The sequence below is a fragment of the Gekko japonicus genome, unplaced genomic scaffold (genome assembly GCF_001447785.1).
Source record: "Gekko japonicus isolate JY-2015 unplaced genomic scaffold, Gekko_japonicus_V1.1 scaffold749, whole genome shotgun sequence".
Classification (NCBI taxonomy): Eukaryota; Metazoa; Chordata; class Lepidosauria; order Squamata; family Gekkonidae; genus Gekko; species Gekko japonicus.
In genome coordinates this window covers 277,937-292,332 of record NW_015174864.1, presented here as the reverse complement: position 1 = coordinate 292,332, position 14,396 = coordinate 277,937, and the positions used below count along the sequence as shown (strand labels likewise).

Here is a 14,396-nt window from a genome sequence, read left to right as displayed (position 1 = left end):
TGCGCATAATCACATACTCCATGGGGAACCCTCAGTGCAGAGGTGCGATTCTTCATTTATGTGCATGGGAAACAAAAGGCAACCCCCCCACTCGCCCGAGGTGGTGTCTGATTATGCAGTGACAGGCTGAGCCCGCAGGACAAAGGGATGTGTGATCACGTGACTGTGAGTCAAATTCCACCGAAGGAAATAGGGGCGCTTCCCCTCCGCATCAACTGGCACATCTGACCACAGCCTTAAACTCTGGACCTATTTGCCTCATTGCCTTCTTTGATCTCATTACATCCTGTTTGGCCATATTTCCCCCTAAATGAAGAAATGACTGAAATGTTACCAGAAATCTCTCTCTGTAGTTAAGATTTGCTTTGACGTATTTCTTAGAAAGTGGCAAAATAAAGACCCTTACATTACCAATTTTGGAAGGTGCCACAAGCTAACCACTATTGATTTTTTTAAATCCAAAGTTTTCTATTAAAAAAAACAAACAACCCCCCCGATCTTATTTTTCAAATGGAAACTGTAATGCCAATTTTTTTTAACCAAATGGATTTTTATATGTAGGAGGTGATGTGAAAGACCTCTTCTTGATGCCCTGGAGAGCCACTGTCAGTCAGAACAGACAATTCTGATCTCGATAGAATGATGGCCTGCCTCAGTGTGTGTGTGTGTGCGTGCGCGCGCATGCCTGCACGTGTGTGCGCGCATGTGTAGTGGGAATTCTGAGACAGACCACCAGGCGTTTCAGCAAGGAGAGTCAACAGCTGTTTTATTATGCGCAGGTGCAGCCAAAGTACCTAGGGGCACTTTCAAACAGGGCTTGTACACTGAATGAAGGTGGAGTTGGGCTTATATAGTCTGTTTACAGAGTACAGAAAAAAAATCATTTAGAAGAGAAGATTATCAGAAATTATCAGAAGACAGTATTCTGTACTTTTTCAAAACCACAGTATCCTTGCCTGGTCAGATGTATCTTGTGGGAAGGCCGATTGTTTCCTGTTTTCAGCATGTCTGATTGCAGAAATAAAAGCAAGGTTAACTTCTTCCTTAGTAATGGGCTGTTTGCAAGCATCTGTTTCTTTATCTTGTTTTTCCTATTTGCAAAAGCAAATGCGTTTTGCATGCATTCCTTAATGGCCTTATAATGCTGCACAATTTTTGCTGTTAGATGCTTAGATGCTTTACTTGCATGCATTTTTCTGCTCTGACTGGCAGTGGCTCTCCAGGGGATCAGAGGTTTTCCACATCACCTCCTACCTGATCCTTTAAATGGGAAATGCTGGGGATTGAACCTGGGACCTTCTGCATGCAAAGCAGTTGTTTTTCCACTGAGCAACATCCCCTCCCCAAAGCTAATCTCAGGTGAAGTGCTGAATCTGTTGAAACTCTCCTGGCTATGTTCCAGATTCCCACTACTGTGCGTTTCGCACCCTTGCTTCTGCTGTATTGATTCCTTTCCGTTAAGAATAACAACAGTAAAACCGATCTGTAGATAGCTGGCTACACGTTTCCTTAGAGACTATGCAAGGATAGCCAAATCAGTTCAGAGCAGAGCATCAGAGTGATAGATTCCCCAGCCGGTTATTGACAAAGCCATCATTGGCTATGATGATCTCAGATAAGACACTCTGTCTTCCTTGTCCACCTCGGAGACCTAGCTGAGATGATCTCATCAGTCTGGTGCCGGCACAGAATGTTCTTTGTGGACTGCAGAGCACAAGCAGAGAAAGAGGAAAACAGGTTCTCTGACCTCAGCGGGATACAAGAGAGGCTCCATCTGACAAGAGGGTAATCATTTCACCTCCCGCCTCATTGCAAAACACGCAGCTGGTATCTAAATCCTGTTAGTGTGTGGTCTGTCCCTTGCAAAAGCAATACAAAAAGGGATTGTTTGCTTGCCATGTGAGCAGGTTTACTTCAAGCAGAGCCACTGAAGCCTATTTCCCCCTTTTAAATTACAGGCGTCAGTGTTACTCAATTCCTAGTTTATGTAAATATCTTCTGGTGGCATTTTGGGAAGCAGCCGCAAAACAGAAGAGCAGGCCATTAGCACACAGTCTGCAGGGGAATAATTGCTTTGATATATTAGGTACAAACAGTATCGGCTGAAGACAAGGGCACAGCTTAGAGCACGGATTCCTAAAATGGTGTCTGAGGGTGGCATGGCACTTACTGAGACCTTTCCTGGTCAAGTGGAGCTTTTACCCAGCAAGGTTTCTGATGGGCCACTGGAGGTTTGATTGGCTATGCAGATTTAAAAAAAAAATGTTTTGAGCACCAGCTGTCACCACACCTCAAGGATCTTCACTGTGTGACTTGAACGTAAACTATGACAGCCATTTTGTGGGTGGTTCCGTGGGATTCATTTTGTGGCTGCGACTACCATGCTGGGTCAGAATTCTGTTAAGTGCCCACAGGCTCAAAAAACTTGGGGACTCCTGCCTTAGAGACATTCAGCTCAACTCCAATGCAGTGCAAACCCTGCTGAAGTCTATCAGGTTTTATGCAAGGATGTTTTGTGCAAAGGTGAATGAGTTCTCCATGTTCAGGGTTGTACTGAAGCTTATTATGACTGGTGGTCAAGAAAAACATACTGCCACCATCAATTCAATGGGACTTCTTCTGAAGGAAGTGCAGACCTGCTAATATTTCACAGATGAAAATAGGGAAACTTCTTTTCATGAGTGGGCATAGCTGGGGCCTAGTCCTGCAGCATAACACTGTGGTCTGGTGAAGGTTGAAGGGTTCAAAGAAGACACGACAGACACACAGCTCTGCAGAAATCTGACTGCCTCAACCTGGAGCAGCAGTGCTTTATTAGATTCCCTTCCCCCTTTCCCCCCTGCCCTCTAAGCTATAGTATACTGTGCACTAAATAACAGGATGTGAGCTGCAAACAGCCTCACTGTCTTATCTCTCCCGACTCTCTGCCAAGTATCTATATATCTAATAGCGAAGTTGCCCCCGGAGTGCGGATCGCTAAATCAGTGCTCCGGGGGCAGCTGGGGGGCCGGGGGAGGTTTGTGCACACGTGGTCCAGTCCCCACGTGTGCACAAAAATAAAAAAGATGAAAAAATTTTGGGGGGGAAGTTTAAATCCCCCCGAACGTGCAAGAGCGTCTCCTGCGCGTGCGCAGGGGACGCTCTGGAACGTCGCCGCCACCGCCGGAGCCGGGGGGTGGGGAGAGAGAGAGTGCGAGGTGCCTCTGAGATGGTGAGGGGGGGAGAGAGCCGGAAAGAGACGGAGCCGAGGCCCGCGCGGCCCTCGGGTTGGAGCCGGTGGGGGGGAGGGCAAAAGAGAGAGAGAGAGAGAGAGAGTGGGGGGCGGAAACAGAGAGAGAGATGGAGAGAAAGAGAGAGAGAGAGAGCGGCGAGAGGGGGGGCGAAAGAGAGAGAGAGAGGGGCGAGAGGAAGGACCGGGCTTGCTGCCGCCACCACCTCCTCATCGGAGCCAGCAGGCAGGCAGGGCGGGTGGGCGGGGGGGGAGACCGGCCTCGCCGCTGCCGAGCCCGGCAAAGGGGGGAAGGACCGGCCTCTCCGCCGCCCCCGCTGCCTCCTCAGGACATTGAGTGGGGGGGATGGAGGAGACGGAGCTCTTCTCCCCCCCCCGCGAGTTTCGCGGGTCCCTGTCTTGTATCTTCTAACGATGAGCTCATCGCTCAGCAGATACTCACCTTGTGCACTCTGCACTCTGGTTCCCAATTTCCCTGCGGGAGCAGTGAATTCTGGGCTTGCCATGCAGAGATTCACCGTTCCCACAGTCTGGCACACAGTTGAGGCTATCAGCCTCCAGGTTGGGGGTCTCGAGAACTCCCAGGATTACAACTGATCTCCGGACTACAGCAATCAGTTCCCCTGGAGAAAATGGCTGCTTTGGAGGGTAAACTCCATGGCATTATATCTTGCTGAGGTAGGGTTGCCATTCCTCAGGTCCAGGTGGGGAATCCCCCAGTTTTTGGGGCTTCTGTCCACTGCTGGCCAGCTGGTCGGTGGGGGAACCCCACCCCCAAACAACAACATTGCTGGGTGACGTCCCCAATGCGATGACATCACCCAGAAGTGATGTTGTTGTGTCAGAGATGTTTCATGGCAACACTCTGGTCTTTGGGTGAAACTTTATGGTTTGAGGGCAATTTTACCATAGAGTTTTGCCCTGAAACCAGAGTGTCACCATGTGATGTCCCTGATGTGATGACATCACTTCTGTGTCATGGCATTGTGTTGTGGAGCCCCTCTCCACACTTGGAAGGCTCCCTCCCTCCCCCCACCAGAGCATCGACAAGACCTGGGAACCCTATGCTGACATCCCTCCCCTTCCCAAAGCCCACCCTCCTCAGATTCCACCCCCAAATATTGAGGAATTTCCCAGCCTACAGTTGGTAACTCTAGCAATGAGAGCCAGCATAGTGTAGTGATTAAGACTCTCATCTGGAGAACCAGAACTGATTCCCCACTTCTCCACATGGAGCCTGCTGGGTGACCCTGGGCCACTCACAGTTGTCTCAGAAATCTCTCAGCACCACCTGCCTCACAAGGTACCTGTTGGAGAGAGGAAGGGAAGGCAATTGTAAGCTGCTCTGAGACTTCTTAAGTAGAAGAAAGCTGGATATAAAAAACAACAACTTCTCCACCACTAATCGCACCCTACCATGCCACAAGCTGAAAGCAAAAACGAAACTGTATACAAGCAGATATGTCCAGATGACGAAAACAGGTGTGGCAAGTCAAAACGATAAATAAAACACACACACACACAGAGAGAGTATTTGGTGGACACTGATGCCATTCTACAGTGGAGGAATGCTAACACACAGCAATAAGTGACTTGCAGTCAGTACATCCAAAGCACAGAATTCTTGAACAGTAAAGTAATGAAGTATTTCTGAACATGTACAGAGTGCTTTTCTGTCACCACTGAAGTGAAGCCTTTCGACATAGAGAATTACAAAGTAGGACTTGCAGAATGAGAGCATTTCTTTCCCACAGATTAAAGTTCCAGCATCTCTCAAGTCTGATATTAAGCAAAGACCCCCAGCAACCAAGTAGGCTGAGAGAACACATGTATTCTGTCCCCATGACCAAGCCTAGCAACACTTCACAAAGATGTTATTTGTTCCACTCTTAATTTATGCCACGACCATGGAAAGATAAGAATTTATGAACCCTCGGGCTATCTCTGAGTAGAGACTTGGGCAAAGTTTTGAAGTATAACCTAACACAATCTTTCCCATGTGTGTGGTGGGGAAATCAACTTCTGGTTAGTCTTTCTCTCTTCTCCTTGCACCTTTTCCTTTATACCAGGGGTGTCAAACATAAGGCCCGGGGGGGGGCATAACTGGCCCGTCCATGGCTCTTATGCAGCCCACGAGCAAGTAGTGCAAGGGAGGGTACAGGAGACTGCTGGGGGGGGGGTGAAGCCACCACGATTGTGGCTTCAGCATGGTGGAACAACCCTGTCAAGCAGCGTGGGAGCATCTGCCCAGTGCTGCACTGCTGGCTCTTCAGTCTGCCCATGTGGGTTTTCCTTTGCACCCCCCTCCCAGCCCAAGGGGCCTTGCAGTGAGGATATAACAACTCAGCCTACCAGCTGCTGTCTTTTATACAGTTTATATCTGCAGTACCTGGCATTACGTTTATGGGACACATGGCCTGGCCCGACAAAGTGACAGTTATGTCAGATCTGGCCCTTGTAACAAACAAGTTCGACACCTCTGCTTTATACCAGCCACTTCACAAAACAGATGTATTAAAATAGAATTTTAAAAAAAACTTTACCAAAAAATGGAAAGCAGTTTAGGATGGCACCGTTAGATCATTATGCAATCCAACAATTGTAGGTTTTATTGTCATGGTAACTTTTGTAGCATCAGAATTCAGGGCCATATAAATCTCTTTGGAAGAAAGGTTTATTGGAGCACTTAACTCTTGGCTTCCGCTTTAGCTGATGTAGGTACCTATGTAGTCTTAAAAAAATTAAAGGGAATGGATGCTTTAAAACTGGAACATTTTGGGGGGCAGTACCTGCCAAAGTGGGTTGGTTCAGGGGTAAAGCACATTAGATTGCGCTCTTAGTTCCATTTTAACACTGAAAACAGGATGCTTATGGTGAGTGTAGAAGGATGGGAGCCATAAATAGTCACTGCAGTGTGTATCATTAAAAAAATTCTTCCTGTTCATGCATAGCCATTTACAAGCGATGATTGATCTCGGGGTTGATATCAACTGATGGAGCATGGCTAAGATTGGCCTACCAATGGCTTGTGGTCTGAAAATGTCATGCCTGATGTCTTGGTTAGCTTCCCTGAACATAGTATTATGGGAACGGGGGGTGGGGTGGAGAATGTGTTTTAAAGAATCAACTGAAATTTAGAATTTGCCTTGTATGGGAGGAATGTGGAGTATGTCTTGACTCATTTCCGAGCATAGTGATCATGATTGGTAGGAAAGTCCAAAAATAGCTTGTCCCACTCCATTTTTTTGCAGTTTTGACTAATGGGGAAAACTCATCTCACTCCCCACCCCACCAGTACAGCTAGTCAGTTTCAAAGCTACACTTTCCGTATTGTTAGTCAGATACATTCATTACTCATCCAAGGCTATTAAATCTTACCATATAGCCTTTTAAAACACTACTAACATTCTCTGAAAAACTTCCATAAATTGTATTATGGAATATATCTATACCCCAAAGCAGGGGTCTTGTTGTAGAAAAAGAGCTGCCGGAGCTCATTAGCATAACTCATTAGCATAACTTATTTGCATATGCCACGCCCCCTGACATCACCGGAAGTGACAGAAGGCCACACCCCCTGACATCACCGGAAGTGTGTCAGGAGGCCCGGCTACTTACCCTCCTGCTTCATCCTCATTCCCAAACGGAATGAGGATCGAAGCAGAGGGCGGGGTAAAGAAGGGGGCGGGGCTTCACCACGTGACCGCCCCGCCCCCTAGAGGTTCTCTTCCGGAGCTCCGTACCTGAGAGCTCCCCCCTGACTAGAGCCCTGCCCCAAAGTAAATTTCTATGTTTTGTAGGGTAGAGAAATGTCCGGCAAAAAAAGGCAAACCTGTTTGAGTGGTAGAAGACATTGAGTCACAGCAAGTACTGCGGAATTTTGCACAGCAGTCTGTAAAACCCGACAGAATATTTTAGATAACAATGAATAATTGTAATGTATAGTAGTAAGGTATTTTTAACTTGATAGACATGCTGGTTTGGTATGAATACGCCCCGGTCACACAAGAGGTTTGGGGCCGGGAGAGGGACGGATCGGGGGCGCAGCTAATGGGTGCGATCCCACCACAACATCTGGGAAGCGTTGTGCACCCATCCCCGATCCGGCCCCTCCGCCCAAAACGCCGCAGCAAAAATAAACCACCTACCAAGGTGGTTCTTCCGGCAAGGCCGCATCAAGGCCGGCCGTGGGATCGCCGACGTGTCCTTCCGCCGGCGCATCCCTGGCTCCTGGCCGAACTGCGCATGCTCACACATGCGCAGTTTGGCAGCCTCCCCCTCCCGACCGTGGCTTCCGCCCCGGCATCTGATCGTGCCGGGGAGCAATGGCGCCGCGGCTCAGGGGATCTGTGGGATCCCGCTGCGGCATCTCTATTTTGGTGCGGCTCTGATTAGCCGCACTTCGCCCGTTTTTTATTCTGCTGTGTGGCAGGGACCATAGTATATTAACTTTATAAGATAATATTGTTACACTCACTCAAAATTATTGTTACACTAATTACAATAATATTGTTACACTCACTCAAAATTATTGTATCTGTATATAATTCCTTTTAATTTTTAATGTATATTGGTATCACATTTTAAACTGAAAGTCAAGGATGTGTAGTGTCTTGTTTTGTGTTATGCTGTTCTATGACCATAGTAAAGAATACAACTACTACTGTGTTTGCAATACCCAGATAGAGTTTGAAACCACACTTTCATATGAGCCAGGAAACACTAACCATTTCTAACATTAACATCGCTAATGTGGTTTGTATCTGGAGTATTTTTGCTCCCTATGGTGAACTAGATAGGGTTGCCAGCCTCCAGATGGTAGCTGGAGATCTCCTGGGATTACAACTGATCTCCAGGCCACAGAGATCAGTTTACCTGGAGAAAATGGCTGCTTTGGAAGGTGGACTCTATGGCATTGTACCCCATTCAAGTCCCTCCCCTCCCCAAGCCCTGCCCTCCTGAGGCTCCACCCACAACATTTCCCACGTATTTCCCAACCTAGAGCTGGCAACCACAGAACTAGATGTGCTCCATAATATCAGCAAAAGTCATTAGGAGGGGTTGTGCTACTCCTGAGAACTTAAAAATGCCTCCTCCACCAGGTTTTTTTTTTGGGGGGGAGGGGGGAACCATTGGGGAATTTTTGTGCCCCAACACATTTTTGAGGTGGCATAACAAAGCATCCCAATGGCAAAATCAGTAGGATTCTGGGGTAGTTTTATGTCATGGTGTTTTTTGTTGTTGTTAACAAAAAGGAAATTATTTATTTGGTTGTTTATTTAAAACATTTCCACCCTGCCTAATTTCTTCTGGGTCAAGAAGACAACAACCAAGTTGTGAGGACATAATTGTCATAGCCCGCCTAACAAAACTGAAGCAGATTGCAATCTACAAACCAACACATTTAAAAGTACTCCAGATTTCAAACACGCAAGAATTAAAGCACACAGGATCAACAGCATGCAGACAATTCTGATGAAACAGTTTAGCTTCCACCAAATGTTCTCTGAAGCAGAGGTACCTCCTACCCTGCTGGGAGAGTCAGAGCCAAATTGGAGGAGGGGATTGGTGCCGTGCTGAAGCCATGAAGTCTCTTCTGGGATAAATCCTAGAGCAGAGGCGCTAGATGTTTTTGAGCTTGTGGGGACCAAGAGCCCCTCCTGAAATAAGCCCATGATCTTGCTGTAGCCATATGGACAGTTCTAAGGGAAGCCACTTTATGGAGGAGGCTGTTATGTCTTGAGAGACATAATGGTAAAGCATAATCTAGCTTCACTCATTATGCGGATTGTAAATACTGACCAATGGTGTGCATTCTGGAGGGAATGGTTTGGATTGGACGTTAACTCTTGATTGTGATTGCATGTAATGTAGTTAATGTGATTGGATGCTGTAAACATTGTGGGTGTGGCTATCCCAGCCAGAATTGTATATAAGTTGCTGTTTTTGACTATGGAATTTGTCTAGCTGGTCTAGTCTTTACAAGGCTGAGCCGTATGCTGATCTCACTGAAATAAAGCTGAAATCACTGTTTGAACTGTTCCTCCGAGTTAAGTGTCATACTTAACAGAGGCTGTCTGCAGAATGTAACTGGCCCAGGAGAACATAGCGGGAGATGCTGTTCAATAGCTCTATCTCATGAAGGGCTTTAAAGGATATGACCAGCAGTGGGCCTAGAAGCAGGTAGCCAGTGCAGTTGATGCAGCCCCACACAGAACACAGTACAGTAGCCCAATTAGGGTTGCCAGGAATGGTCTGGCAACCAGCAGGGGACAAGGGGGAGGGATGTGGGGGGCAGCCATTGATGACAATGTGGTGTCACTTCTAGGTTTCCCCCAGAAGTGACATCGGTCCTCTCTTGGAATTGCCAAAAGCTCTTATGGTTTTACCATAGCATTTCCAGTAATTCCTAGAGAGGTATGGCATCACTTCCAGGTTTTCCCTGGAAATGATGGCCAGCAGTGGGAAATGCGAGCTGGGGCTGGGGAGTCTCCTGCCCCCACTAGGGGCTGGCAACCCTGAGTCCAATCTGGAGGTTATGGTAGCATGCATCTGGGTAGCCAGGTCATCAGAATCTAGACAAAGAGCCAGATGATGATATAGACATGATCAAAAGAAGGCACTCCTCTAACAACAGCAACAACCTCCTTATCCATTAAGAAGGCTGGGTCCAGGAAAACCACCAAACTTTTAACTTGACCTGCTATATTAAGTTTAAGCCCATCTGTAAATAGCTATGTTTTGGAAACATTGTTTATTAATGTTCAGATGAGAGAGTCCTAAAAAGAAAAAAAGTTTTAGGGTTAGTTTTTCCTGCCCAGTCTACAGGGGGAAAATGTGTGGTAATTCAGCCCAAATTAAGCTTGTGGCTGGCAACAAGTGGGAGGTTGGGGAGGAGAGACTGATGAAATTGGCTTCACTCAAAATGTGGGGACATCAGTCCCATGTGGAGACTTAGAAGTGTCATTTCTACTTTGTGTGCAATGTTCTGGGAATTTCCCTGATCGCCATGGTAAAGATTGGGGGGGGGGGGGTTCCTAGAGCATCACACGGCCAGGAGTTTCTCCACCCAGAAGTGACATTGGCATCTCAAGTCATGCCTGTTCCTCCCCCACCTTTGCTTCCCATCACTCCAGTCAGCACCAGTGTGTGTATGTGGGGGAACAGGGTAGTATTGGTGGGGTTTTCCCCAACAGTAGTGAGCAAATGACATCCCTGCCTCCCGGTAGTGTTGTCAAGGAGAAGAAGAAGAGTTGAATTTATACCCCACCCTTCACTCGGAGTCTCAGAGTGGCTTACAGTCTCCTTCCCCTCCTGGATCTGGCAACCCTACCTCTCCATCCTCCACTAGTGGCCAGGGGGAACCTGGCAGCCCTACCTGGTATTGTCTAAACAGCATTCTTGGCTACAATTCTGTAAATCTGTTGTGACATTTTTAATAATCTGAAATAGGTTGCAATTGAAGGATCCTTCCTCCATTATTTACAGTTCCCCTTAAGGATGGCAGAAAGGTAAGCTTCATTACTAAGCAAGGATTTGAACCCTGGGCTCTCACTGAGGCCGTTATCATAATTTATAATTCCATTTTGGTCGTGGAGTCTCTCCCGAAGATTCCACATGCTCCTGAATTGGTTGGCACCAATAACAACAACAACAACAACAACAACAATTTCCATTTATTAATCACTTTCCCCAGTAGGCTGAAAGCGATGTACAGTTACTCAATATAGACAAGGGACTAACAATGCTTGTAGGGGATAGGGAAGACAACATATATTCATTTTAATTGCACGCGCCGTCACTGTCCGGTGTAAACGTCTTCTGGCTGGCTCCGTCATTTTCCCGCACGGCTGCTTGTGTGTCATTCACGGGGCGTCTGTCTCCACTGGCTGCATTGCTGCCTCCGTTGGTGTGGTCCCGCCCACAGAGGCAGCACCCAGCATCTTGGCCTCACTCTGGTTGGAGCGGACGGACGGGTCAGATGCTCTAGTGGCTAGGGGCCCAAGCCCAATTGTCCTGCTGCCGCCACGCTCGCCTGAGCCCGCCTACAGGTTGCCAGCCGGGCTGCGACCACAGACGGATGCGCTGGGAACTCCAGTGGGCAGGGGGGCCTCAGGCCGAGCCCGATCCTTCTGCCCCCGCCGCAGTCATCTGAACCTGAATACTGGCAGCTGGCCGGGCTCTGACTGGCCGGGGGCCTGTGTGCCGCCGGGCTGGAGGCCGCCGGATACGGGCCAATGGCCACTGGATGCACCCAGCTGGGAAGCCAGTCACGGGCTGCTCCATCACCCCTCGACTCCGGGGGCTGGTGAGGGGGGAGAAAGAGAGGGACCAGGGGCATCTGTGTTGCATCTTTCTAGGGACCATTGTCTTCCTTCCACAATGGGCTTTGCTCATAGTTCACAATATAATGTTGAAATGTGACTATACAAGGATGTGTTCTCCATATTTGGACAAAAGACCCACAGTGTTCACAGGTTTTCAAGATACTGTTCCCTATAACATTGACATGCCACTAGTGTTGCCAAAACTGGCCTGGTAAACTATTGGAGATTTGGGGGCTGTGCCCATGGAGGGAGGAATCCAGGGAGGGATTTCATCTCAAATCTATGGTATACCATAGAGTTTACCTTCTGAATTCCATTTCATTTATTTGTTTGTTTGTTTTAATTTCTAGCCCACCCTTCCCGCACAGCAGGCTCAGGGTGGGTTCCAGCACTCTTAAAACATACAAAAAATTAAAATAGAAAACAGTCCTTAAAATCTATAAATCACTAACCAGTACTAATACATGGAGCAGTAAGTGGGGTCAGCTGCATGATTCAATGAGTTGAAGAGGACTCGGGTTATGTGTGGCCGCAGATGGAACCGGACAAGGTAACTGAGCGGGGGAGGAGAGCAGCTGTGATGGACTAAAGCAAAGCAGCTGGAGCAGAGCAGGGGAGGTCAGAGGTAGATTCGGGGGGAATCGCGGGGGATCGCAGTTCCCCCGGGTGAGGTGTGGGGGAGGGGCACATGACAAAGTCCCGCCCCCTGCTTCCGGCCGCCCCGCTTCCGGCCCTCATTCAGCCAGGAGGAGGCAGGAGAAGAGGGAGGGTAAGTTGCTTCCTCCCCGCCTCTCCCCACCCCTGCCTGCCTGGGGCCAGGGAGGGCCTTCGTGGGGCTTCTTCGCACTCCCGCCGGCCTTGCGGCTCCACTGCCGGGCCCCTCATTGGCCATCATACTTTTTGAAAAGCACTGGTTTTTTTGAGGGGAGGTATAGTCCACTAAGACTAGCGTGCCACCTGTCCAGGTTGTCCAGAGGTCCCCATCAGCTCAAGAACTGCAGATCTTGGAAGCTAAGCAGGGTTGACTCTGCAAGTATTTATGTCACACTTCCGGTGATGTCAGGGTGTGTGGCCATGGACACACTTCCGGTGATGTCAGGGGGTGTGGCATATGCTAATGAGTTATGCTAATGAGTTCCCCTAGCTCTTTTTCTACGAAACGACCCCTGGGGGAGGTCATTGTAGATCCCTGCAGTCTGGAGATCAGTTGTGATTCTGGGGGATCTCCAGACTCCACCTGAAGGTTGGTGGCCCCACATGCCATGGTAAATTATGGTGCAGCATTATGGAAACAGGCCCAAGAATCCTCAAACTTCTATGCTTCCTCCTTCCTCCTCTCCGTTCAGACAGATAGGAAATGAAATGCTTCTACTTGTTTCAAACCATTGTTTGCTTGTGATTTCCAAATCACATATTATGGCTAATTCTCTGTCCTCCAATCCCGAATTCTGAATGTGGATTAAGTAGGGTTGCCAGGGCCCTCATGGCAACTGGCAGGGGGTGGGGTGGGGACTTACCAGGAGCGGAAGGGAGGCCCAGACTACGTCGCTGGCAATGCATCGTTGTCACATCTGGCATGTACGAGACGTGACATCATCACATTGTGATGTTGTGGTGATGCTCTGGTATTTGGGCAAAAACTCTATGGTAAAAATGGCTTCTACCGTAGAGATTTTGCCCAAATACCAGAGTGTCACCTGACATTGGAAGTTATGTTGCCACATCACCGATGATGTAGTCTGGGCCTCCCTCCAGCTCTGCTGGCCAGCTGATTGGTGGCGGGGGTGGGGCCCGAGGACAAGGGATCCCCTGCCTCCAGAAGAGGGCTGGCAACCCCAGGATTTAGCTGTAATTTGTAATCTTGGTTTGGAGGATGGAGAAAGAACCATGAAATTATGGTTTGCATCAGAAGCCGGGAGCAAGGAGAAGAGAGAGAGAGAGAGAGAGGAGTGAGCACATGAACGAAGGATCTCCCAGGTTCCTTGTCATAATGACAGCCTGGTTGTTGTATGTGATTTTAGTGACTGCTTTGCTGTTTTAAAAAGAGAATCTATAAGAACATTTGCATTCTATGAACTATTTTATTTCTTTGATTAAAAAAAAAACCCACAACCCTACTGTTATCACTAAAGCATTCTATTTTTACAAAATAAAATAGCTCCTGCCACCATGACAGAAACTACCAGCCAGCAAACTACAGTGAACATTTCAGGCAGCACAGGATCAGAATATGCAACACATATCACAGGTAATGATCTGTTGTTTTTTTCTTCAGTGGGTGCTATAACTAATTTTGATACTATTTCCAGCAGTGATAGTGGCTGTGCAGAGTAGGGTTGCCTGGAATGGTCCTGCAGTTAGTGGGGGGATTTATGGGGGGCGGGCTCACTGGCAGTGTAATGATGTCACCAATGACACACCAACATGACTTCCTGTCCACCCATAAGTGATGTTGAAGTATCACTGGGATACCCTCTAGCACAGAGGTGTCGAACACATTTGTTACATGGGCCGGATCTGATATAGGTGTGATTGGATTAGGTGTGATAGTAGGCATGGTGTTATCAGCATTGGCAATGAGACAGGAAACCTAGATTTCAGTTTGGTCCAGCAGGATTCAGTCCAGGAGGATGCCAGTAATAAATGGAAATAAGTCTGAAGAAGTGAGCAATGACTCATGAAAGCACATACTCTACCACAAATGTTGTTAGTCTTTAAGGTGCTACTGGACTCTTACTCTTTCTATTGCTATTAGAAACCACAACATTCAAAAACCAGTGGGAGAACATTTTAACCTTCTAGGACATCCAGTTGCTGACCTAAGAGTAGCAATTCTCTTA

The 14,396-nt window shown here is 47.9% G+C and overlaps 1 protein-coding gene across 4 annotated transcripts in view; it reads left to right on the top strand.

Annotated features, from left to right (window-relative positions):
- Positions 1 to 14,396, top strand: part of EMB (embigin) — a 55,867-nt gene that overhangs the window by 15,261 nt on the left and 26,210 nt on the right. For 3 of the 4 annotated variants that reach the window (XM_015424724.1, XM_015424723.1, XM_015424725.1), the window contains exon 2: positions 13,715 to 13,804. The exons of the other annotated variant lie outside the window; for it this stretch is intronic. In XM_015424724.1, coding sequence (XP_015280210.1) covers positions 13,715 to 13,804 — 90 coding nt within the window. The remainder of the gene's footprint in view (positions 1 to 13,714; positions 13,805 to 14,396) is intronic. 4 annotated transcript variants of the gene reach the window in all.